This window comes from Melanotaenia boesemani, chromosome 14 (assembly GCF_017639745.1).
Source record: "Melanotaenia boesemani isolate fMelBoe1 chromosome 14, fMelBoe1.pri, whole genome shotgun sequence".
NCBI lineage: Eukaryota > Metazoa > Chordata > Actinopteri > Atheriniformes > Melanotaeniidae > Melanotaenia > Melanotaenia boesemani.
In genome coordinates, this window is record NC_055695.1 from 13936875 (window position 1) to 13964491 (window position 27617).

Here is a 27617-nt window from a genome sequence, read left to right on the forward strand (position 1 = left end):
TTTAAATTATAGTCTTTTAGCTATGGCTGGCATATTCCTGCAGGATACATGACTGGTAATGTATTGGTTTTCAGGGAGTGCAAACAAAGCCATTGAAATGCTGGCTAGTGGCCAGTTTCTGGGACTATAATTTCAAAACTGTCAGTCATTCACACAATTATTATGCTTTTTACTAATTTAAACATAAAGGGTGTTATTGTTAATGCAGCTGCTCTTGAATAGTCTTTCATTATAACTAAGCTTTACTCAGTATTCTCATCACTTATGTGCTCTCCACTTTTGCTTTTAAATGGCTGTTTCAACAAAGCTCAAAACAAAAGGCTTCACAGATAATAAAAGGTATAATTACAGATGAAAACAAGATAAAAACACACCGCAGAGAGAGCATGTTTCCATACAACTGTCACTGAAGAATAGAAACACAGTGTACCTTTCTAAATAAGGGCATCTTGTTGGAATTGAAAATAACTTCTTAATTACCTTTTATGTTGAACAAGGACAGCATTGATGCCTTGTTTGTCCTTATACAGTATCTCAAAGAAAACTGGTGGCCCTCTTTTTGTTTACTCTAGGCTGCAGAAAGTGAAAGCTGATGGTGTTTTAACTGAAGCCCAAAATGTGTTTAACCTAACTTTGTCTTACATTTCTATCCTCAGACCATTGAGTTTGACGAGGGTGCCGGTGCCGTCCTCAGAATCCAGCCTCTCCGAGCCCCCCGTGACGAGAACACCTATGAATGTGTAGCTGAGAACTCTGAGGGCGAGCTTACCGTCAACGCCAAGCTGTCCATCATCAGAGGTGAATATTATGTCATTCTCTCTAATGTTCTTTATTACTCTTTTCCAATTCAGTGTGAATTAGTAATGAAGAAATTAAACTAATTAGTTCTAGTGTGGTGAGGAATACCTACAAAATCAGCCAGATGACCCAGAGTTGAATGAAGTGGCTAGAGTAAATGGATAAATATTCATTCGATCTTATAAAAAAAATACACAAGATTTTAATTTAAAGTAAGCCTGTTTTTTATTATTATTATTATATTATGTTGTCATGGTAGACACACTTAGAAATGTCTTGAAAATGCCAACTTATCTATAAACCTCTATTTACTGTGTGCTAAAGAATCTAAATCAGAGGTTGAGCATAATCATCCAGTTGAGCTATAGTAATCTTTATTTGTGAAAAATGTGGAAGATTGTTTGCTTGTTCAGATTCTCATCACAGCCTGTAACGAACATGTTTACAGATGGACGGTGTGAAGGCTCTTAATTACACATCAGTCTGATGGCACCAATCAACTGTCATTCATGTAATGGCCAAACTTCTAGTTGACAGCCCATAGTGTCCCTGAATTAAATGGAGTGATTGGCTATTCACACAGTCAGGACACAGCAGCTGACAGATGTGCCTGGAGAATACACACCCAGAAAAGGGGTGTGAAGTAATAAAATAGTATCCATAGGATGTGCATATAAAATCAGTAGTAGTAGATTAAGGTGTTTCTTAAACCATTTGGTTGGTGCAAGCTTAGAGGTCATAGCAGACAGTATAACAGGCACGCGAACATGCAGTTACACACTCACACTTTCCTTCCTCTCATACTACCTTTCCCTGTCTGCCTTACATGCATAAACACAAGCGCGCTGTTATTTCTCTTTTATTCTGTTCCCTCCTGCTGCCATCTGCCGTGTTCCCAGGCTGGATGAAGCTGAGCTATTGCTGGCTGGTTGGCAGCGCGCAAGCTAGGCCTTCCTGGCTGTCACATCCACAGGCAGAATTTGTGTGGTGGGGGCGTTGGACCAGAGATTGGAAGCCTGGTCCAACATCCTGGCTTAGTTATTGTTAGAAACAACCCAGAGTTCTTTGACTGGGGTGTGAACGCCTCAGGTGTGGAGCTGCTGTTAATATGCAATTAATCACTCAGTCTAATGAGAGAATTATAATTCAGAACTATTTGTAGAGCTGTTTGTTTAGTTCATTTCTAATCTGAAATGGATATTTGATGTGTTCTCAAAATTGGGGACATTCTGAAATGTTTTTTAATTAACAATAATAACTGAAGCCCTACTTGGTGCTCTTAAAACTGACTCTACGTCACTGGGAGACACATTGTTGCTAACGGGAAGACTGCCCAGTTGAGACATATTTAACAGTATAATACCTGCCCATTTTCTTGAATCCAAAATGTCTTGGAACCTTGAATGTAGTATTTATGGAACATTACAGCACTTGGGAACATTTGCAGCATGCGTCATCACTGACATGCAAAAATGGTTGAAAGTTTACTGCCTGGATGTTATTTTGTACTTCAGGCTCTTGTCTTTATATTTATAACTTGAAAAAAGGAGAAGATACATACAATTTTTGTTGTCCATTGACATTCTAAAGGAAAGCCCTTTAAAGTTCTTTAAAATACTCTTGAGTATTTGCTTGCTTTCCAGTCAAAAAATGACTTGATATTCATAATGTCAAAGGATTTATTATAGTATTACCTTCTGGTAAACCTCCAAAACAGAAAGGCTTGGCCACAGGGTCAGAACATGTTTAACATGATGCACTGTCCCAAAGATTCCTCTTCTCATACAGGAAGTTGGGGATTATAGTTTGTCTTTACTAAAAGTTGCTTTTAGAGGCATTCTGGATAGATGTAAGGAAGGAAAGATTCCTCCTAATCAGACTTTTTAACATTCCAAATATGACTTTCTGTCAGTAAGTTGTTTTTTTTAACTATAGGAGCTAAAACTAATATTTGTTTTAAGATTTTAGTCTCCCACATAATTCGTTATTGCTTGCCCTAGCACTTGAAACCTACTACTAATGTAGTATTTATTACTTTATGGCATATTAAATCTGCTGAAGCACAGAGCCTGAAGAGCAAAAATACATTCAAGTGCGCAATTCATTTTTGGAGTTCTGTTAAAATCCAGCTTGGAAAGACTTTTTGCACAGAGAGATTGGACACACACAGATTGAACAAACAAGGACCAAGCAGTCAACATTTTGAACTACAAGATCTGACATGTGCATGTCAGGGTCTTCAGAAAGGACACTAAACAGATCCAAGCAGTCCACATGAGCAGGGGGTAAATGTAAAGCTACTGGAATCAGCTCGACAGGGTTTCCTTTAGAGTCCGGAGGACGATAGCGGCTCTCCTGCTTAGACAAGGCTCGGCACTGCAGGAGGGATGGGAGTGTGATGATGGGGATGAAATGGAAATATAAGCATCTGAGTAAGAGACCAGAATGTTCTTTATATTGTATGGCCAGAATTAACCCATCTGTACCATTGGAGATACTGGAAATTAAACCATCCATTCAGTTTCTGTACCAACATATTCCAGTCCAGGGTCATGTGGACTGAAGCTCATCCCAGCTGCTACTGGGCAAGAGGCAGAATAAACCCTGGACAGACTGCCAGCGCATGGCAGGGTTGGGAATAAAACCATAGAAAGAAAATTATTTATTGTCAGTCAAGAAAATGCAGAAACTTGAGGAGAGTCAGTTGAAAGTTCAAAAAGCGTGAAAATTAGGGAAGAATGCAAGTAAAACCACCCAGAAGGAAGGAAAAAAAGAAATTTTGTTGGGGGGGCAGGTGTTGGCTAAAGATGAAGAGAGACAACAGTAGACGGTGTGGTTGTTTGGCATACATAGTCTAGGTGAAGAGGACAATAGCTGAACATGGGTTCTTGAAACACGGTAAAGGATTATAGGATATGGGACAAGGTACAGGGGACACATTTCCAGGAAACAGGGGATGTGGTCTGGGATTTAGAGGAGAGGAAAATGGGTCACCACGATGGGTGACTTGGCCAGAAAGCCATGGCACACACAGGCGACAATATGCAGCTGCATGTCCACACGCACACTCATTTGAGCAAACACGAATGGCTTATTCATCAATCTGATGCACAATTTGAAACAACAGTTCCTGAATCTCAGAGTGCAAAAACATTTACTGAAAATAAAAGCATGTATTGGTGACTATACTTGTCTGCCTTTCTGTGTGGATAATATCCATAACGCTGGTCAGTGCACACACACACATACAACAGCAGTGTATCCGTTTTTCTGTCATTGTAAGAATTCATCCACCATGACAGCATGTGGGCTCTGTCTGCAGTTTGAAATTAAATCAATAACATCACACTGTTGGCCACACGCGCTTCAGTGCTTCTCTGCATTGTTAAAGATAGACATGGATACACCACAAATACACATGCTCTTTTCATTTGTGTACTCGCACATAAACTCAACCTCATACTTTACAGCCAACAACTTGTATCTTTGAAAACATATACCCTTATTAGGACTTGGTCAAAATTTTGCCAAAACTTTAATTCAGGCAGAAAGACATGCATTCTGACCCTAAGCCACATCCCACTAGTCTTGATTTTTTTTTTTATTTAAACTCTTCTGCAACAGTGACAGAGCCTCACTTTTTCATCTGTTGTTTCTGCTGTGTTTGTGTGTGTGCGCATATGTTGATGGCAATGGCAGGGTGCGTTTAGCATAGACTGTGACACCTCCTTGGCTGTTACTTTGCTACTGCAGCTGAATACCTAAGATGGGGGCCATCTGGCTGCACCAACAACTTCACACAGTCCTCTGGGAGTCCTTGGAGGGGGACCGACAAGTGTATGAAGCACACTCTTGAGATGTAACACAACTTGCAGTTTGCTGTTAGTTTCTTTTGTTTTTTTTGGTCACAGTGTCATTTCTTTTTGATCTTTGAATTCACTAGTTTTTCTGTCTTTATTTTCAAAGGAAATTAAAGTTGCTGTTAACTCGTGCTTTTGTGGGGTGATCAGACAGACTTATCTTTCTTTGAGAGCTAGTCTTTTACCCTGCTGCAGTCTTTAGCTCACTGATTGCAGCTGCAAATGCATTCTCCCAGATCATTTCCAAGGCTTGATTTCATCTGATGTAAAGTTAAATTTTTATCTTTCTTTTGTTATGTTGAAAAAGTTAAATATTCTCATGTTCACTGTATCCTCACATAGATCACAGTCATGTGGAGCAGCTCATAAGGCAGAAATAATCAAGTTTGTTAAGTTAAGCCTCAGTGTTGAAGCCAGTGAACTCGCTGCTCTGTGGTGCTTGAACCAGACGGCACAAGAAACTCACTTGTGTATACACACACACACACACTCAGTCACGCTCACGTCCTCCTTATTTTCTTTTGCCACTCCCAACCAGGTGGAACCAATCAAACCCATCCTTCTCTGTCTCTCATTGTTCTCTATTCAAAATCTTTCTAGTCATCCAGCTTTCTCTCTGCCAAGCTGTGAGCCTGGTTTTCATCCACAGCACACATTTTCTTCAAATATATTTTAGTTTTTTTCTCTCTCTCCCTTACTTAGTTTCACTTCCAGCACCTCTTAACCCTGCTCTGTGACCCCACACTTTCCTCTTTCGTTTGGCCTCTTTTAAAAGCTTATATTAAAGGATTTTGTTCCCCGAAGATATGGCAGAAACAGTGATGTAAAGTTGGATTTAGGTAAGTACAGACTGCAATGTACAGTTTAATTAGCTGATAATGAAAAGGCTGAAAAACAATATCCCTTCACATATTTAACAAGAACCATCACAAGCACAAATTTATGTGTGGAATATTTCTTTCTTTGTTTTATGGTCTCTTTGGCTTTTGTGATATACTGAAACTCTTTTTTATGTTTACTTGGTCAAAAAAGAACAGAAATAATTCTTTTCTATTTTTTTCTTTTTCTTTTTATTTATTTATTTATTTATTTTTTCCCCCAGCGACAACAGTTTTAGTTTTTAAATCCAATATTTTGGATTGAGTTGTTTGCTGTCAGCCACTCGTCTTTCTTTAGTCTTTGTTTTGATGCTGTGTAGGTGTTGCAGGGTCGAATGCTTATTTCATTGTTTATTTCAGAGGAGGATGGGAGTCCAGGGCACAGAATAGTTGAAAAATTAATAAAACACATGGAAGGAGATCAAGCTTTTTTCTTGAAGCGTGCACACAGTCAGTTGTTGGTGTGTAATGAGGTGTATGGCTTGTGGAGAGTTCATGTCTTATTTGTGTGTGTGCAGCAGAAAGAGGGAGACAAAGAAACAAAGAGCCAGCAGGAGGGCAGTGGCTACTCTGTAATGAGACAGTGAAGAATAAGCTTGGCAGTATCAGCAACAGATCTTTCTGCTCTTCCTCTTCCTTTCTGCCTGCCTCTGAAATGACCTTTGCCCCCTTCCACTAGTCTCCAGCATCTATAGATAGAGCAAGAAAGAAACGAGAAAAACATTTAGAAAAAACTGCCAGAGCTGGGACCAGAAACAAAGGAGCTAAACAGATTCTAAATGGACCTTAGCATAACCATGCATGGTGCTCAGTCTCAGCTGTCTTTGATGGACTGTTGACTCATCAGTGCTTAATCCTGCCTCTTACTCAGTGGTACCTAGCATAGCCCCCCTAACCCCTTGTTCAAGAACAAGATAAAGCAGGTATGAAAAATAGATGGATGGATAAAACCACAAGAAAAGAAAAACACAACAGTGTGAATCTCTCATTCAATTTCAATTTTCATTTCAAGTGGTCACTGGAAGGTACTACTTTTTGCCATCCACAAAGCATTCAAATTTCCACTTTTTCCCCCTGCATTTCTGCTAGAATACTTTGCATGGCTAAAGTGTTTAGCTACCAACCAAAGACAAGATGAGAGGTGCAACAAAAGGACAAGTTCATAAATACTTCAAACTAAATGAAAATATGGAATGGCTGCCTTAGCTAAGCTTAAATCCTGACATTCCTCAGTTTGTACAGTATGTCCAAATTGAGCTAGTTTCTCTGTGTTTGCCAGCTACATTATCTCTTGCTTGTCCCTGACAAACAAGTCAATTCTCATTCCCAAGCAGCACTCTCCACCTCCATCCGTAAATAATACATTAGTTTAGTGCTGTTAAGATCTACGCCCATCAGCGAAGGTTACCTGCTCACAGTCAACCCACATTAACATGTGGCCATTATCAGCAAGTCGTGTAAGCACATATTTCACTTGCAGCTGGTAAATCGTGTTGTTGCACAGTTGTGACAGCACACATTTTGCCTCTGTTATTTTTTGTAGTTATTTGGCTCTTTTGGAGGAGGATTACACAAGGAGAAAATTTCTTGATTTGTTCAGTGATTGTGCTTATGAAGTTCTGCTGCCTGCTAGCTGGGGCTTCTTTGCAGTTATTGGTGCATAGTGGAGGGCAGGCGAGGCACAAACAACAAATCAATAGAAGGATGTTGACCACATGGATGGCCCTCGTGCCCCTGATTTTTTATTGGAAGCTTAAAAAGTTCTGTGTTGTTTCCTCAGAAATATTCCCTTCGCTGTCCTTCAGTGACTCCAGCACTCTTTTACTCTCTCTACGTACCTTTCACCTTTTCCTTCCAATAAACCACTTTCTACCAACATCATTCTGACATTTCTGTCCCTGCCAGTCTGCTATCACCCTTCTATCTCCCTCTCTCTGTTCTATTAAAAAAAGCTTCCTCTGGAGGAAATTCACTCAGATGAGACTTTATGGCCACTGAATCCTTTGAGCTTTTGAACATCCAGCGCTGTAATCAGGTGTCACTAGAGGATGAGGATCAGGGACATAAGCTAAGTGGTAGCAAAGGTAAAGGAGAAAGGGAGGAGAAGAATCATTTAGGTGGTGACAGAGTTGGGAAAGTGGAAGGGGCTGGTCCCTGTTCTGGAGAAGTAATCTTCCGAACTTCTGCTATCCATTTCTTATTATTTCTCCTCAAGCAGAGCGACCCTGGCCACCCTAGATATCCAACCACAGTCAGTATATAAAGAGGAGTAAGCATGGGTTATGGGGTGGTTAATGGCATCAATTTGATTGGCTTACTAATGACTACAAACTACATATTCACAGATAAAGTGTTGTACTGAATTGACCAAGAGACAACACAGGCACCTTTCATGTGTAGGATCCCTAAATTAGACAAATATTAAGATAAACCAGCAATCACATAATGTTGAAGTGCAGTTTTCTGCATCTGCTTTCAACTTGTTATAATTCAGTTCACTGTAATTCTGTTTAGGGCAAAATGTGCAGCTGGACAGGGGACCTTCCAGGTTATAAAATATGCATTAAGGCAAAACAACCAAACAAAACTTTATGTATGTTAATATCATAACAAAAAACGTGGTATTTCAAAATTTAAATGAGCAGGATAGGATGGGATTTTCAACTCCACATCAAATGAGAGTAAGAAGAAGCTGTTCCCTTGGAATCTGTAGAAATGATGACTTTTGGAGGGGCCCAGCTCATGCATAAAGAAGAGCAAGGGGATGTGGCCTGGACCACCAGCTTCATGCATATACATCAGCCAACAACCCAGGTGACAGAATTCATACAACAGCAGGGTCATGCTGTGGACTCTGCAGAACTGGCAGTTGATAAGACTTAAAAGTCCGTCATGCCTCACGAGTGCCGCATCAACGCTTGTTGTGTTAAAGGTTGAATCGAAAGCCTAACAGCATGATTATTAGTATTTCCTCTTTGGGAGGAGAGGAAATACATCTCAGCTAAGACTGAGAAAAGGAAAGGGAAGACATACAAGACCAAAAACATAGAATACATCTTAAGAATTGTGGATCCAGGGACAGAGAGATTGTTTAATCAAAACAAATATTCATATCTTGTAAGACCTGAGATTTATACCCAATGAATATATGCAAATCTTAGGTAGATGTAATATTCTCTAATCAAAAGGATATATGGAGAATTTGAGTGTGAATTAAATGGTATTTGGGGAGTGAGGAACTAGTTTGAGATGCTACTCAGAAGTTTTTTATGATTATAAAGCTAATTCTCTGGAGTGCAGCCACAACTGGAGTGCAGCCATAATCCCACTGGATTATATATATATATATATATATATATATATATATATATACACACTGCAATCTTTGGCCCATAAAGGTTATCAGGACATCCAACTGTTCATGCTCTAAGCTCAGGCTTTCCCCTCTGCCCACAAAAACATACCAACGTTGTCTTTAATAAAGTTCTGTTCAAAACCCACATAGGGAATGTGTGCATGGTGGTGAGATATTACTTCTTGGGAAACTTCTAGGGAAACATTAATACACTTTTGTTCTTCCCTCATAAAACATGATTTTGCCGGCCACTCATTTCTCCTCTCAATAATCTTGCTTCCTACACAATCTATAAGCATGATACACACAGCTTCTCGATCTTGCCATCTCTTAAGTGACTTATTTATCCAACAGTCCAACTGTTCGTGTCTGTGGTGATGGCTTGCATCCTCTGTGACCCTTGTTGTCACATTCTGTTTTTCTCCCACATCTCAAAGTGACATTACACAATTAGAAGGTGCTCATCTGACCAGTCCTCTGCTCATTTCAAGCCACTGCATATTCATAATTGTTGTTCTGCTCACTGAAGGTGCCTCCAAGCCTGTCGTTAGTGGCTTGATTGCACTAATGACCAACCAAGAAAATAACCTTGTCCCCTCAGCCCCACCCGTCCACCTCCCTCAAATCCTTTTGCGTTCACTGTCTGTGTTTGATTTGCGATCTTGGTATTTGTTTGGGCTATATTACTTGTTTTGGCAGCACATCACAGTGCAGCAGCTCAACCTTTTCTGTTTGTGCTTTGCCAGCTTAGAGGCCTTTGCTTCAGATTTCAGGGGCTTTTTCTTTGTCACACACAAAACTCATTCAAATATCTATCCATTTATGTAGTTTATATATATGTGTGTGTGTGTGTGTGTGCGTGGCAAAAACATCCTTTTTTCCTGTTCACTAGTATTTACTAGTATTGAATCATGTTGAGGTGAAAATATTGACTTTAGGGAGAGTGAATATTCTCAGCTGTTTACCACTTTTTTAAAACTTATTTAGCACAAACTGTTTTTGACTCCAGCATAATTGCTGAACTTATGGGGCTTGTTTTGCTCCAATAAGCTGTCAAAGCATCCCCATGCACTTACTCATCAATGTCATCATTAATTGGATGTGGCAGAAAATTGTACCGCTTAGCGACATCTATTGACAGGATCCAAACCACTGTTGAAAAGTTGTGTTCTGCTGTAGCTTCTATTTTTGTCAGTGCATGGGGAAAATCCCCAGAGAAAGCATGACTTTTAATATTGTTATGTCTTTAATACACTGTAAGTGAAGATTTTAGGCTATATTTCTGGAGAAGGAACCTGTAATTGAATGAAGCTCCTTACAACTTTGAACTATTATAAGAAGTTTTAAAACAGAAGAAGTTTACCATATACCGAGCTTATGCATCAGGATTCCCACCCACATCGTCTCATAAACTTTCACCCTCTCACATATGCACACACACTTACAAAAACACACACACACATTCAGTGCCGCCCACCACTAAACTAGACCTGACTGGTTGACGTTTCTCTATGGAGGGGCACTTCCTTTAATGGCCCCGGCCTCATCTCCTGTCTCCCCTGGAGTTCGCCTGTCTTACCCCAGACACCTCAGGAGCCTGACAAGACTGAAAGAGAGGGAAACAGAGAGAGAAGTGTGTGTTTTTGTGTGGGGTGGGGCGGTTTGATAAACTGCCTCTCGCTGAGACAGGTAAACAGAATTTTTTTCTTCTTTTTTTTTATGATTTTTTTTTCTTTTTTCCACCTCTTTCCTCTCAGGAAGGGGATCGTCTGAGCTGTCTTTGACAATTACCCCCCTCTTGTGTCTGTGCTGTGTCTATCACAGTAGCTCTGCACATCAGGGGAAAACCCTGATTTGTCTTTCTTTTTTTGTGGTGGAACGAGGATAGAATTTAATATGTCAAAAACCGTTCACATCACATGAATATGCAAGATTTTTGTGACTGTTTGTTATGAGTTTTTATTCAATTCAATTCAATTCAAACTTTATTTGTATAGCCCTTTTCATACATTATCATGCAATACAAAGTGCTTTACAATGTAAAAACATATATTAAAAATGTAAGAGTAGAATAACACAAATGCTATCTACTTTACATTTTGAATCACACACATTCACACACGCACACACACACACACACACACACACACACACCCAAGCGCGCAAACACACAACACAAACAGATGATGCCACTCTTCTTTCATAGAATTAAAACTATTCCTTCTAGTTCCTGTCTCTTTAACTGAAACGGTTTAAGAACAAAGTTTGAGAGAGAGATCTAAAAGACAAGATAAAAGACGATTGGCTTGACACCACTGTGAGGAAGCAATACCTTGGGGACCCATCCACACCATGAGCGCCCCACCAGCAACCACAGAGGCCATCGCCACAGGAGCCGACAGGATCGGGGCAGGCGGGGGCCCCCACCACAGCCACAGGACTGCAATGCAGGGCCCGTCAGCCATCCCGTCCAGGTCGACCCCCGCAGCGACAACCTTGCAGGCCGGAGAGACAGCCCACGATGTGGAGGATCCCCATGAGGGAACACCGGAGCTAGAGGATAAAAGATAAAAAAGATAAAAGCTGAAAATAAAACACAGTATAAGATACTTAAAAGAGCATAAATAAATCAACGTAATAAGAACAATAAAAGAAAATTAATATATATTAAAAAGTCAATTTAAGACCAAGATACAAATGATAAGTGATAAAAATAGACAAAATGGATAAATAGATTAATTAAAATAACTGAATAAATAAACTAATAATATTGTTAGTCAAATAACTAAATGATTAAGAAGTTCAAGTAAAAGCTAAACTAAAAAGATGTGTCTTGAGCCTCTTTTTAAAAGCATCTACAGTCTCTGCAGACCTGAGGCCCTCTGGCAGGCCGTTCCACAGGCGAGGGCCACGATATTGGAACGTGGCCTCGCCATGTGTTTTGGTCCTCGCCTTAGGAATGACCAAAAGGCCGGTACCAGAGGACCTCAGGGTCCGCGAGGGTTTATAGTCTAAAAGCAGGTCAGATAAATAAGAAGGCCCAAGACCATTAAGACATTTATAAACAAGTAAGAGAACCTTAAAATCAATCCTGAAACGCACGGGGAGTCAATGCAGCGATTTTAAAACTGGTGTAATGTGTTCCCGCCCCCTGGTCCTCGTCAGAACTCGTGCCGCTGAGTTCTGGAGTAACTGCAAGCTAGAAGTACTCTTTTTGGGAAGACCAGAGAGCAGGGCATTACAGTAATCTAATTTACTAAAAATAAAAGCATGCATCAGCACCTCCGTGCTGGCAAGAGAGAGAAACGGGCGGACTCTGGCGATGTTTTTAAGATGATAAAAGCCTGTCTTTGTGACATTTCTAATGTGTGGAGTAAAGTTCAGCTCAGAGTCAAAAAGAACACTCAGATTTCTCACACACTGAGAAAGTTTAAAGTCTTGTAGTTTGCATGAGATGCTCCCTCTCTTGTCTTCAGGACCGATAATTAAAACCTCAGTCTTGTCCTGGTTGAGCTGTAAGAAGTTCTCTGCCATCCATGACTTGATATCTAAAATACAGTTTAAAAGGGTGTTAACTGGTTCTAGGTCATCAGGAGACACAGCAATGTAAAGCTGCGTATCATCAGCATAGCTGTGAAAAGCAACGCCATGTCTCCTGATCACGTCCCCAAGTGGCAACATGTACAGGTTAAAAAGTATTGGGCCTAAAATTGATCCTTGGGGAACCCCACACTGCATTTCATGGATTCCTGAGGAGCATGTATCCATACTTACGAAAAATTTACGATCCGTGAGATAGGAGTAAAACCATTTAAGAACAGTGCCTGAGAGGCCCACCATACTTCTGAGTCTGTGTATTAAAATGTGGTGATCCACTGTGTCGAAGGCGGCACTAAGATCCAGCAGCACCAGAACAGAAAGTTTCTGTGCATCTTAGTTACACCTAAGGTCATTAACAATCTTTAAGAGGGCCGTCTCAGTACTGTGGTTCATCCTAAAACCAGATTGATATCTTTCTGAAATACTTTGTTCATTTAAAAACTCATTTAATTGGCTAAAAACAACTTTTTCAATCATTTTACTTAAAAACGGTAAGTTGGATACAGGTCTGTAGTTATCAAGAATGTTAGGGTCTAAATTACTCTTCTTCAGAAGGGGCCTGACCACCGCTGTTTTATAGGCAGATGGGAAGACACCCGTCTGAAGAGAGTAATTTACTATGTTTAAAAGCTCAGGCTCAAAGAAACCATAAAACCTTTTTAAAAGAGATGTGGGAATTGGGTCTAAAAGGCAGGTAGTTGGCTTTAGCTGGGAGAAAACCCGACCAAGCATCTTTGCATCAACCAGGACAAAACTCTCCAGTGTTTCCTCCGGTAAAAATGCTTCAGATATGTTAAAATCAACATATTGTTGAGATAAAAGATTCAATCTGATAGCACTGATTTTACCTCTGAAGTGGTCTGAAAAGTCCTCACATGCAGCCTCTGATGCTGGCATGGAGGACTTATTAAAATCTGTGTTTATTAAATTATCTATTGTTCTAAAAAGGAATCTGGGGTTATTTTTATTTTGTGCAATAAGGTCTGAAAAATGGAGGGTTCTTGCTTGTTTTACTGCATTATTATAGATGTACTGTTGTTCATGAAAAATCTCAAAGTGGATGTTTAATTTAGTTTTTTCTCCATTTTCGTTCGGCTCTCCTGCATTTCCTTTTTATTTCTTTGATGCTCTCATTTATCCATGGTGATTTGGGTTTACCTTTTATAGATTTTGTTTTTAGTGGAGCAGCAGCATCAATAGCGGATTTAAGTTTGCAGTTAAAATGATCAACAATAAAATCACTGGATGCAGGTAAAAACTGAGCAGAGGTATGATGTAAAATGTTAATAAAATTTGCAGCCACTTCAGAAGTAATATATCGCTTCCTCACAGTTCTCACTGGGGCCTCCCGCTGCCTAAAACTGGTGATGTTAAAAAACACACAGTAGTGGTCAGACACAGCCAGGTCAACAACAGAGGACACACCCGTGGACAGGCCATACGTAATGACCAAGTCCAGGGTGCGTCCTCTGCTATGAGTCGGCTGTGTGACGAGTTGTTTGAAATCCATGCTGTCTAAAAGGTTTAAAAACTCTCTTCCATAAGGATCAGAGCTGTTAAAAATATGTAGATTAAAATCACCAGTTATTAAAATTTTGTCATGACTTGAGTGTATAAATGTTAAAAAGTCAGAGAATTCTTGAATAAAACAGGATGGAGGCTTTGGTGGTCGATAAACTGTAACACATAAAATGGACGGGTTGCTAAAAACAAATGCATGATGCTCAAAAGAAGAGTAACTATATAAAAGGATTGTCTTTGTTAAAATTGAGTTGTGAGCGATCGATGCTGTGCCTCCGCCTCTTTTGCCTCCCCTGGTAGAAAATAAAAAGTTAAAATTTGGGGGAGATACCTCAGTGAGAATAGCCGGGGCGTCGGTGCCAAGCCACGTTTCAGTTAAAAAGAGACAGTCTATCTTGTTGTCTAAAATCAAGTCATTGATGATAAAAGTCTTATTTAAAAGAGATCTGACATTTAAAAGTGCCATGTTAAATACTGTAGGTAGGTTTTTTTGTGTAGTGTTTGGATTATTTGTAGAAACCGGATGGATGGGGCGGAGATGTCTGATTGTGGACCTGGTGTGTGGATGGGGGTGCTGGTGATTTCTGCTAGTGATGAGTGCTGGAATGGATTTTACTGGAGGTGAGGGTTTGCGTGGGGATGTGGGGTTGGTATATTGTCAATCTGTGAATGGTTTATGGGAATGTACAGTCAGATTTATGTTTGTGGATAGGAGTCTGGAACCTGTGTGGTTTGGATGAATGCCGTCACGTTTGAAAAGATATGGTCTATTGTAAAAAGTTGTGAAATTGTCTACAAATGGAATATTGTGTGTGGTGCAGTAACCTTTAAGCCAGATGTGGAGTTGTTGTACACGGCTAAATTTGACGTCTCCAAACCGGGGTGATGGAAGTGGACCAGAGATGATGCAGTGTTTCTTTAAGTGTATGATGGTTTGGATGAGTGAGATGAAGTCCATTTTTATAGTCTCTGACTGCTGTAGTTTGAGATCGTTGATGCCTGCATGGATGATGATGGTGGAAACTGATGGATTCTGTTGTGAAAGTTCGTGGGCGGAGTGTGAGATGTCATTGACGAGAGCACCTGGGTAGCAGAATGTGTTACACCTGTTTACACGGACATGTCTGATGATGGAGGTTCCTACAATGAGTGCGTCTGGGTGATGTCCCTGGGAGGGATGTAGTAGCTGGGGTGTTTGTTATGAGTTTTTAGATAACACAAACATTGTAAAACATTGAGTATCATCTGTGATGCTGGTAGCTTGATCTTGTAACAATACCTTACCTTTCACTTCTCAGTGTTGCTGGTCCTCTTCCTATGTATAGTCCATTTCTTCCATTTCTCCTCCATTTGGGTCTTTTGGAGATTTATGCGTGTCAGCGTCTCCATCGTCTAGATTTCCTCAACAATTTGAATCCACTGGGTCAGTGGATCTGACTGGTTCCAACTTCTTGTTATTGATATTTTACAAGCCTTATATTGTACATTTACTAGGGTACATTCTGATTCTTTTTTCCTTTTCTTTTACTTTCATAACCTTGTGTCTTTGGGGTAAATTGTTTCACTGGCCAGTCCTGTTAGAAATTTGCATATTTTTATATTAAGTTAAAAACTAATCAGACATAAGGTGGTGTGATTTCTTTTTCTTTTTCCTTTCTGGGTCTTGATATTATAAAAATATTAAAAACGGATAGTTCCCTACCTTGCCTGCAACGACCAACATTTAAACTGTGCAGCTTAAAGAAAAATACTGTAACGTGCCAGGTGTTATGTCTGAACCAACTTTACTTTTGATCCCTGGTAGCTGCCATCGCTTTCCCTCTTTCATTTCATTTGGCTGTTAAAACTCTTGACAAAACTTAATCTGTGGTGGTTACTACCAACAACTCTTCTTGTTAGCAGCTGCCACTCTTTTTCTTTGAGAAATATTTTTCCATAAGGCATGCCAGTTTCTCTCTGTGGTGACATTAGCCATGTGATTGTGGCTTACTATGAACTGCAGTCTACCTTGGTGGTAGTGTGGAACATGCATGGCAGTAGTCACTATTGGGAATAGTCAGATAATAAAGTTTCTATGAACATGACACAGAGATCCACCATTGTTGTTGTTGTTGTGCTTTTCATGGGTTAAGTAGGTGCAAGATGACGTTAAATACGCCATTATCACCAAATGATATCAGTTCCAGTTTGCACTGACAGGACTCGCCTTGTGTTGCAAGATATTTAAACTCTGGAGGCGGTTTTATCCACCTAAAACTCTGTTACTGTGTAAACAAAAGGGCCAGAACGCAATAAAACTTTTGCATTTTACTGTCTCGGCATCAGGATCTTAGATATTTACATTTCAAGACTTGACCCATTTAGCCACCACATTAAAAGCAATCTAATAGGATAATTAGCTGCCACACCTTTTCAAATATGTAACCTTTTTCTCATAGTAACACATTACTCTATGTAAGATTGATGAAGAATTAAATTACAATTGTGCACTATATTCAGAGATAAATTCCCAGCATCAGCTCATGTCATTCAGCTTGTGCATGATCATGCTTTGCTCATGCACATCCCAGCTGACTGTCATGCTACACACAACAATTACCTTAATGGCTAAAGCAAACTACTTTTAACTCCTAAACTCTAACAAAAATGGCTGGTTTACTTTGTGGGATCCTCATGTGGTCAGAAAGCTAACCCAACAGACCAATTTCCCACAACATTAAACAATCCTCAAAACTTTCTTTCTATCTTTTTCTCAGTCTTTTCCTCTGCTGCGCTTCCTTTCTCTCACTTGGTCCACTAATATGTTTCCATTGGTTTGTATTTTTGAAGGTTTGGATGAAAATGTTGCCTTTGGTGGCTACATTTTCCAAATGTGGAGAATACCAATAGGAAATCAGATATCTTTTTGGGAATAAGAGCACAGGGTAGAGGTTGAGAGCTAGTTGTATAATAACCCTTATTCAGCTGGGATGGCTATCCGGAGAGGGCCATCAGTGCCAAGACCACATTGGGATTAGATTTCCTCATTGTTGCTATTCTTCTTCTGGATCTTTTTTGTGCCTCCGTTATTTTGTCTCCTTTTGTATATTACTCAGACAATTCAACAGGAATGTTACTGGTAATAGAATTCAAGAAATGTCATGAGAATTGGTTGAGGAAACGGAATGGATATACATTTCTTTAACATAATTTTCTATCATCACAAATTGCTTTTGCACATTCCTTAAAATAGCTGGTGGGATTTAGATACTTCACAGCACAAACAGATGCAATACTCCTTCAAAACAGAAAGAGGAGCAAACATATTATTCATTTTAGAATATTTCAGACTTAAACATTTGTTTCAGTTTGGGTGTGGAAACGAGGCATGGTTTATGCACCAAGTATGGATTATGGGTTTGTTTCCCAGCGTTTTATTACAAACCCCACAAATGAATCAAACATTGACGACTCACGCACACATGCATAGCATGTTTTTCCCAAATACTCCAGTAGTGCCCCATCTGTATCATGTAGCCTCCTTGTTAACAGGCACTCCTCCCTCGTCTCTCGACTTCCCGTTTGATGTGAACACTTGTGGCTGTGGGGAAAATACAGAGCAAATGAACTGCATTGCCATAAGGCCAAGCAGCTGGGTCTGTCTATTAGTTTAACATCTATTTTCTTCAGACTCCTTTGAGCAAGTATGCCATTGGTTCCTTCCCCATCTTTATTATCCTTTCTCTGTAAGTTATATATTTATCCATGCTTTTTTTAAAAATTCCATCTCAGTCATTTCTTCATTTTCCTGCTCTCACTCGACCTCTCTCCTTCTATGGTATTAGTGCACAGGCTTGCTTATAGCCCGTGTTCTGTATGCTGATGTGCTGGGTAATCAGTTAACCTGATTAAGCTGCTGATGAAATTAAATCATTGCGGTAAGTGAAAATAATAATATGAGTAATAGGTACAGGGATATGGTGGAGCACATCATGCCACTTTGCTGCAGCCCCAGCCAGTCAGAATTCACTTTCCTCCCTTTATCATTTCTTATAACTCGTCCCAGTCTGGGATGTGAAGTTGTTTTAACTTACTGATGTTGGCATCACTTAAAAATAAATTAAATATGTATTATGATAATGTCAATATTACACAGTATATAATCCTGCAAAACAATAATCTTCCAGGGTTTATGGTTCATTTGCTTTTGTATCTGTAGAGCACAGCACTAACACCTAGAGATTAGGTGTCATGTGTAATATGGTAGCAAATTGGCCTGAGCAAGGCAGTATTGATATCAAAGGCTTCAGGATTTGTGTAGTTACATAAGCAAAGAAAGATATTAGAACTGCCCCCACCTTTCTCAAATAACCTATAACCAATAAGGATTAAGTGCTCAGTGAGTAGGTTATTTGTTGTGCTGAAAAGACATTTTGAAACTGTATTTGTAATTACTTGTGAAACAGATGGAGAAAACCTGGCGAGGTTTCGAGCTTCGAGGCTGTTTCTTGTGTTTCCAGACCGATTGGATTATGAGTACAGAGTAATGCATGTTTTCATTACTTTAGAAATGGTGAAATGCTTCAGAGATGGTTTACTAATAATGAATCACTGGCAGTGGGATTAGTCAGGAGATGTTAAATGAGTTTAAAGGACAGACCTTTTAAGAGGGAAATTGCTAGCATGATAGAAAGCAGAATGCGACAGCAGGCATAAGTCGGCAGATTAACAGCCGGCCAGTGGCTGAGCTAACCAGAGGCTGATTAAAGGCTTTGCACCTGTCACTTGTGTAATGATATTAACCAGTGATTTGAAATTAAAGATACTTTATGAAATATTAGTTACTCAGAACAACAACAGAAAGCCAAAAAAGAATAACAAAATACAGGAAGATCATCTATAGCTTCTAGGAGGCTTGCTTTGCAGCCATGCTGATCAAGCCAGCTATTATCTACCGTTTTCCACCACACTAACCTGAAGTTACTGTTCTTTCTCTTTAATGAATTTAAAGTTTGCAGTAATTAGCAAATGCATTAAGGAAGTTGGAACTTTATTAACATTTCTAAATCCTGTTAACAATCCTGTTATAATTTACAATGATGGCTGCCTTGTTCCAAAATATACATTACTCATTATTGAAATCATCAAAGTTTTGAGCCACACCCTGTGTATTTATATACTGTATGCATAAAACATATTAAAACCATTTGTACAATGCTGAAGAATCTGAAAGTCAATATAAAGTATGACTCCTTTGATTCTTTAACCTTATGAAAAACAATTCATCAGGATTTCCTAAGGACATTTCAACAATCTTCTTTGGATGTGGAACCACACTGCTTCAGTAGTGTTGAGGTCCTGCCTCTGATGATACTTTAGGAAACAATAAATAGATCAGCTGAAGGGTCAGATGCATGTCTCAGGTTTTTTGGGAGTATATTCACATTTCTTATAATAAACTTTGTGTGTAGATGTAGCTAAAGACATGGGAAGGAAATGATGTTGTTAGTTCACAAAGGAGAGAAAGGAGAGAACAAAAAAGGCCAAATGATTCATTTGAACATTTGTTTTGTATTATTTATTTATGCTTATTTTCATTTTTTTTTTACTGAGTTGTGGTCTGTACCCTTGAGTTAGGTTCTTATTTATACTTGAATGATTTACAGGTCAGTAATAAAAGTTTCTTAAAAGAATTCTCTAAAATTTGTAGGTACAAGGATTGGACTGAAAATGAGTAAAAAAGCAGCCAATATCCAAAGACATTTTTTAAAAACCTTCAGAAACACTGGCAAACTTTTGTTCTGGACCAATTTAAAGGATTGCAAATAAGTCTGTATATAAATGAGTGGATTTAATATGGATGAATTCAGTTCAACACATGACTCAATTAGATTATTTATAATATAATTATTTAATTTTTGTGTTCACCAACCTAACCGTCACACTGAAAATGATTTACCTGTTTGTGTGTGTGTGGATGTGTGTGTTAAGTATTTAGAAGATTCTTGTCAAAATGAAGGGTTTGACTGTAGCGTGCATCTGATAGTGCTGTAGTATAATGATTGTTGACACAAGTGACAAATGCTTCTCCCAGCAAATCGGACAAAAATATTGTCAGTGACCAACAGTTCGCATGAGCTGATTCTATTTGACCTGGGTGGATCTGTCATCACGAGCATACAAATCATAGAAATGCAATTGTCGTGCCATTATGGGGAACAAGCCCTTTGGGAATACTGGGATACAATCAGTCCATGTCATTGTTGCCTTCTCCCTTTCACAGTCAGGCTGGCTAACCCTAAAGTAACACTCCCTCTGTGAGTGATCTATTTATTTTTGCATGACCGCCTTTATCGACAGAGTCTGTAAGCTTCAGGGGGAAAGGTGGTATCAGACTCTATTCCCAGGGAAGCAAGCAGTCTGCATACATGCTGTTTATTCAGGAAATGGCTTCTGGTGTTGTATCTGGACAGAGCAGCTGTAATGATAGCATTATCTCTCTGTGAATCCACCATCTTTGTCTCTTTACAGCTTTTTTTTTTTTCAGTTTGTTTGCTCATCCACCTTTTCTGCCCTCTCCTGCTCCTTCATGCAGATTCCCTCTGTTACTTGCCTAATTACATTAGTCTCAAATCCTCTTAGTGTTTTTCTTTTTTTCTTTTTTTTTTGTGCCACATGAAGGGGGTCACCATAGGCAACAGTCATGTTTTCATAGCATAGAGACAGTGAATGTGATGTGATGTACAGATAGGCCTGGCGACATCAGATGTAACACTCACAGTGCAGGTCAGACCGACCCTTTGCAGATATACTTCTCTAACAGACAGACCTAGCCAGAGGGATATACGAGTGCAGCACCTTAGATGGTATCTTATATATAGATAATTGATGACACAGAGGAGGGTGTTTGTGGGAACATATTGTGTAACTTGACAAAGTGAAGCCTGGGCCATAGCTTTTCTGAGCTTCAGTGGATTGGTATAAAGAGATTATACAGGGATGATCATGAATAAATGATGGAGAGGATACAGCTCAAAAACCTGAAACAGTGTAAATGCCTGTACTTTTTTAACCTGCTATTGAAATATGCATTGTTCTCAGATGTCAGCCTTGGAGCAAACCTGTCTTAACTTTGTTCTGAGACCATTTGATTCTTCCTTGCATCCGTGTCACACGTCTTTTAATTTCCAAGACTTAATAATTTAAAATGGGAACACAACTCTGCTCTACACCGTCCCAAAGCATAATACAAGAGCATAAAAAATCACACAGTTTTGTTTCATTTAGCTTTTTAATTTAAATATGTAAGGACTATAAGATGGTTTAATTTATTATGTGAGCCATATAAATCAATATTATTCATTATCTTGAATTTCCTGCAGCCTGTTCACTATTCGTTTATTTTGTAAATGTTTTAACTGATATGAATAACAGTAAAATTGAAATAAACATGCTTAAATACTTAAAGTAACTGTGAGAGGTCTGCAACTTAAACTGCAGCTGAAGATATTGTCCTATGTCCCATTAATTTAGTTCTTGTGGCGTGGCAAAAAGACCACTATGATGTCTGTGAAGTGGACATGAGGTCACTGACTTACCAAGTGAGCTCTGCCATGCCACTGGCCAGTATCTAAGTCAGTCAATCCTCTCCCATTTGTGATTTGGCCTTGGGCTTCTGATGCGCATTATAGCTCAGGGTGCTTCCCCCCCAGCGCTTGTCATCTGACAATGAATCACTACTCTGGCTCCAGTCGGGGTAGAGTTCAGGCAATTTGACCCATGGAAATAATTGCCCAAAGACAGCAGGGAGTAGAACAATGACCACAGAGTGCACTATACTGTCATCTCTTAAAAATGAAATAATGGTTTAATCAAGCATGATTATTAGCTGCAAAGAAACTGCAGGGCTTGTATTTCTAACTAAAGTGTTGACTGGTGTGATAGTTTAGGAATAATGATTATAATATACATTGTGCTTAACTCTAATGAATTTTAATGAAAATTTATCATATCTGATCAAATGTTTGTTTGTCACAGTCTGTTGGGAGTTGAAATGAGTCCCAACCAAGAGGTGCTTTTATAGAGGCCTTGTGTAAGCTCCAGCTGAGCAGAATCTCATTTACTTGACTTAACTTGAAGAAAGTTATTCAACTAATTTGTTGGCAGTCATTCAATGTTTTGTTTTGTTTTTTTTAATAATTTAACCCTGCAGGGCTCCATATGTGCCCATTAAACTGATTGATGTCTTCTCATCAAGTAACAAACAAGTAACAGCTGATATATTTAAGTAATAAATTGTGTTTTGTCAAGTCTAAGGACGCACGTGACCATTTTCTTCTTCTTTTCCAGAGGACCTTCTTCCAGCAGGCTTCCCTAACATTGACATGGGCCCTCAACTTAAAGTGGTGGAGCGCACTCGAACGGCCACCATGCTCTGTGCTGCCAGTGGCAACCCTGACCCAGAAATCACCTGGTACAAAGACTTTCTACCCATAGACCCCAGCACAAGTAACGGGCGAATCAAACAGCTACGTTCAGGTAAGGAAAACTCCTGTTTTCTTTTATTATATATATATATATATTATTTTATTTTTTTTTCCCCCAACTCAAGAAGTCTTTTTCTGATTCTTTTTTTCAAGCCTTCCGAACACAACAGTTAACTTGAGTGTTTTTGTATTTTGCAGCTCACAAGCCAGTATTTCACAGTATTGCCTTTTTGATTTACAGAAATGACTTTTTCTATTAGAATTCTATGATTAGATTGTGAGTTTAAAGAAAACCTCCCAAAAAGAATTTTTAGAAGTCTTAAAAATACCTCAAATAAGTTTGAGCTTTTTAATTCATTTGAATATGAGATAAAGAGTGCAGTATAAAGTCAGTGGTTTATACTGCACTCCTTTATGCAATTCCAAATATGTACTTTATAAAGAAGCTATTTTTCTGAGTGAGACTTTGCAAAATGAGGTAAAATGATTTTGCAACATCCCACATGTGTGTCATGTGAGACAATGGGAACAATGTCCATTATCCATTATCCTAATGATAAAACTCAGATGTGGATATGTTGTCTTGTTCCCATTGATTAAAGCCCGATGAGAGGCCCAGTAAAGCAAAGTCTAATTATATAGCTAATTAAGTGCAGGGCCTGGAGTGGCTCTGGGCAATACGGGTAGATATTTTAGGTCGATGATTTGTCACTATTTGAAAAATCCAATGACTCCCATTTGATTTGTTGCTGCAAACCTAAATCAGAGTAGACACCACTAAATAAAGAGTCTGTTCCCATTGAGTCCCCGGCCTAGTTGTGGCTCTCAAGAGCTGCACAGTCAAAAGAATCAATTTGTCATTTAATTATTGATGCATTACCAAACACAGCAAACTCACAGAGTTCTTTAAAATTTTAGAAGTTATTTCTGTTGTACCTTACCTGATATCCTGAGGATCCCTGGCAAAGGTGAACAACCGGTGCTTCTGACTCGGGTTTTAGGGCAAAAAACCTGCCCTAACATTGTTTTTTGTGTTTTTAATTTTCAAAGCTCTATAAGATGCAGGCCTTTAACCTCATACTGTAGGTGACCCGTGTATTTTTTAATTAGAATTAGTTCAATAGCTGTATTTTAAAGGAAATTAATTACACATTAATGCAAGTTAAGTCCTGGTATTTGAGTAATGGATGCAAACACATCTAAAAAAAAATTATTACATGTTAATTGCTGCCCCTCTGTGACCATTAATGACCTTAGTCTAATATAATGTCAAAGGATAGTACACTGGCGGTTAATACAGTAAGTGGTAACATATGTATTCAGATATTTGCTGCACAGTTATAATGTGATATTGTGTTACCAGGACTATTTATTTATTTCTAATCATTTGTAGGTTGTAATTAAGCTTTGTGTTGAAGATTTGTGCAGGACTAAAACCTGCTGAAGATTTTTTAGAACACCAGAGAGCGTGTTAATTTCTCAGCTGAAAAGCTTTTCTTCCCACTTGTTAGTGTTTTAGCTTGGCATGTAATCATGTGAAGGCTCACCTCCTCAAATTGAGTCAACTTGGTCAACGTGGCTTTGTCAGGTCTACACTTGTGTCGATTACAGACAAAGAAGCGCAGCTGTCTGTCTGTTGTCTAACCTCTGTATCATCTGTCTTTATCTGTTTCATGATTTCTTGTTTAACTGGAACAATGTGTTGTTTCGTTGTCTCTTGAAGTGTTTCGTCTATATTAGTGTCTGAAACTCAGATGTGCCTCAGTACACATCAGGGTCTTCAAACACTTTATTTGGTTCTGACACTAAGCTGAGTTAAAATCAATAAGAAAAGGAAATAAATAAAACATAAAATCAGACTAAATAAATATGAAATCTGACATGAATGGAATAACTTGGTTTTTAAGCTAAAGTCTATTTCATAATTAAAATTTTAAATTATAGACTAAGTTTATCTTGACTAACAAATTAATTTGTCCTGTAAAAACCCCTAAAATGCAATTCCCAAAAATCTTAGGTAGCACTCACCTTTAACATCAACTTAAAATGAACTAAGTTGTTCTTCTTTTTATTTTTATTTACTTCCTGCTTTGTCATTTTCAGAAACCTTTGGTAAGTGTCATACAAAACACATCAAACTAACCCTCTTTCCTTGAAGCAGATGGCATTTAACTACTTTCCAAAATGCATGAATCCCTTGCCCTCCCACTGCCTTGTCCTCTGTTTTTCCATTTGTTCTCTGGTTTCTGCTCCTGTTTATTCTTAACTTTAATTTAGTTTTACCCACACACAATGTCACAGTTGAGACTCATTTTTAGATAGTTTTTTTTTTTTTTTTTAAGAGAGAGAGATTTATTAGAGTTCCCAATGTTATCTATTTTTATTTATATTTTCTTGTTGTTTTGCAAAACAGCAAGTTTGGGGAAATAATTGGACTCTCGTTTGAATCCAAGACAATAATTATGCTTCTGTCGCAGCTTACAGTATTTTTAGGCTACTTGGTAGGATGAAGAGTGAGCATATTTCTCTTTTTTTGGTCTTTTTTTAGTCCTCGTATACTGTATATTTATATGCGGATGTTAAATGGTTGAACTCCAGTTCTCATAATACAAGCTTTGCTGTCCAAAAATACCCCAAAAATGTTCGGAATGTGCCAATGTGAGCTGAATGTGCCAATGTGAGCTGAAAGCTTATTGAGTTTTCTCCAGGTGAAGGCCACTACAGGGCTGAACCTTCCTTTTCCACAATTGGGCCAGGTCAAATATTTTCTTTTTCTCTTGTTCACTCTCTTGCCAGTTTGACCCACACCCCCACGCTGCCACATTTTGCACTCTACCACTTGCAAAAATATAACAGCCACTTTAAGCTCTGTATATTTTCCTTGCATTTTAAACTTTCTGTGTATATAGGAGGCCAGCAAAGGAAATTACTTGCTGTTGCTGCATTAATCGCCCTTATCTGGGTGGCTGCATTAATCGCCCTTATCTGGGTGGCTGGGGCCCTACACTGAAGCCATGATGGCAGCCGCTGTAGGACATAGGTGGACTGGCTTCTGGTGTGGATGGATCCCCATGATATTGTTTCCTCATAGCAGCATCAAGCCAGATGTTTATCACTTTTAGTGTTTTATACTACTTTTAGTTCAGAGACAGACATTAAGCATGTCATGTGCAGAATTAATTTATTTTTTTATGTAATCTCTTTTGATGTGTGAAAAGGCTTGTTTTGTTTTTAATATGCATAAATTGATTTTTATTGTAAAACACTTTGTGTTGCTCCAGCGTGAAAAGTACTTTATAAATAAAGTTTGATTTGATTTGATTTACTTCTCCTTTTTTTAATATGACTCTTGCAAAGTAATGTTAGTTTTGGGGGCTATCCTTTTTTTTTCTTTTTTTTTTTCCTTTTTTGGTGCCTTTGCTGGAAAGCTCAGCACTTGCATAGGATTTATGCTGATGAGAAAAAAGCCTGCATGCTCAAGATCCCTGTTCTGCCATCACCTCATATCTTCAGCACTTCTAGCAACCATCTTGGGCCTCCAGGTTTTAGGATTAATTCCTGCACAGTAAAGCTTAAAAAGGTCAAAGTAAAAAAACAAAAAAAAAAAAAAAGATTTTTTTTTTTTCTTTCTTTTTTAAATCTATGTTGATCAGATTGGTCTTGACAGTTCCTGGGGTCCTGCTGTTTGCTCTTTTGCATCAGACCCACTCAAGATATCAGAGGGTAATTCTGAATCTGATACCTGGTGGTAAAATAAAGAGAAATGAGATGTTGGGGGGAACCACGAACATGAGAAGTGGACTGCCAATTAATTGTTTAGAAATCTTTCCAGTTCCAATTACATTCACACTGAAAAATAAATAACATCACACCATCAAGTAATACTTTATCTGTTGTTTCCAAGATGGCTGACTAGCTGGCAGATTGGTTCCTTATGTTCCAGACCATGCTGTGCTGGTGGGGCAGTGATATTTGCATCAGGGTCCCCTGAGGAGATCCTTTAGTGGAGTGTAGGGAGCCTGACATTTCTCCCTAAGTTTCCATGGCTGCAGACCACAGGCCTCCGCTGGCCTTGTCAGCCAGAACAGATTAACCACAGGCCACAGTGACAGTGAGAGGATGGAGAAGAGTATTCATAAAGATTAAGGACCTTTTTTAATATAAAGGTTTGAAATGAAAAACATGGATCCTTTACACTCACAGATTTGCACACATGTGTGACTCACACTGAGTTCAGTTGCAGTTAATCTGCAGGAAATTCTCGCATGTTGGTATCAAAGCCGGTCTGGAGGGAGGGGCTAAGAGCTCTGTAGATGTGATAACTAGGGGCCATATTTTAATTCTATTTATAATTCTATTTACATTATTTTTCTGACACTTGCTGTGTCTTCACCAGAATTCTAGGGGTGCTCTGTAGAGGAGAAGGTTAGACAAATGCCCTCTGCAGAGTGGTCAGATTTTGACACTCAGCCAATCATGCAGCCCCGTTCACCTCACATGCAGATGTGCAACATATCTGGCCAGATTGCCTCTGGCTAGACTATAGCTTTGAATGATTTTTTTTTTTAATCAGAGAGTTGTTTAACAAACCAGCTGGGTGTTCTCTGAAAAAAAAATAATATCACATTTGATAATGTGAGGAGGACAGCAGCATGTTAAGATATATTTAGGTCATTGCCACCCTAATCTGATCAACCACTGGCTGACCAGAGTTTAGAAGGGGATCTCATGGTTATTAGGTTGCATGACCCTAATACAGGTGGATTTATCATTGTGACTGAATACCAGCTAACCTCTGTAGACTTGGCTTTACCACTCCTTCTTAATTTTTATCTTGTCATGAAGTTTTATTATTGAAGATTAGATATTTCAAGATATAGTGACTTCGACATCTGAGTGTCATTATTAAAACAGACTTGATTTGGTTTTCTTTTCCACCATTTATCTTTCTGTTCAATCTTTGCACTGAACTACCTCTGCTACCTCCCACCTTACCCTCCTCTCATTTTCATTTCATTATCTTTCTTTTAGTTCTTATTTTTTTCTTCATAAGTTCCTTGTGAAAGTCCTCCCCTGTACAAACCTGCTTTATTAACATTAACCTAACTCTAACCTTAACCTCTAACCTTTAACTCGTGAC

At 38.8% G+C, this 27617-nt stretch overlaps 1 protein-coding gene across 1 annotated transcript in view; it reads left to right on the plus strand.

Moving 5' to 3' along the window:
- The window catches only part of ptprsa (protein tyrosine phosphatase receptor type Sa), a 127374-nt gene that overhangs the window by 18943 nt on the left and 80814 nt on the right, over positions 1–27617 (plus strand). Inside the window, exons 4-6 of the mRNA XM_042005806.1 lie at positions 657–798; positions 22341–22529; positions 24581–24589. Coding sequence (XP_041861740.1) covers positions 657–798; positions 22341–22529; positions 24581–24589 — 340 coding nt within the window. The remainder of the gene's footprint in view (positions 1–656; positions 799–22340; positions 22530–24580; positions 24590–27617) is intronic.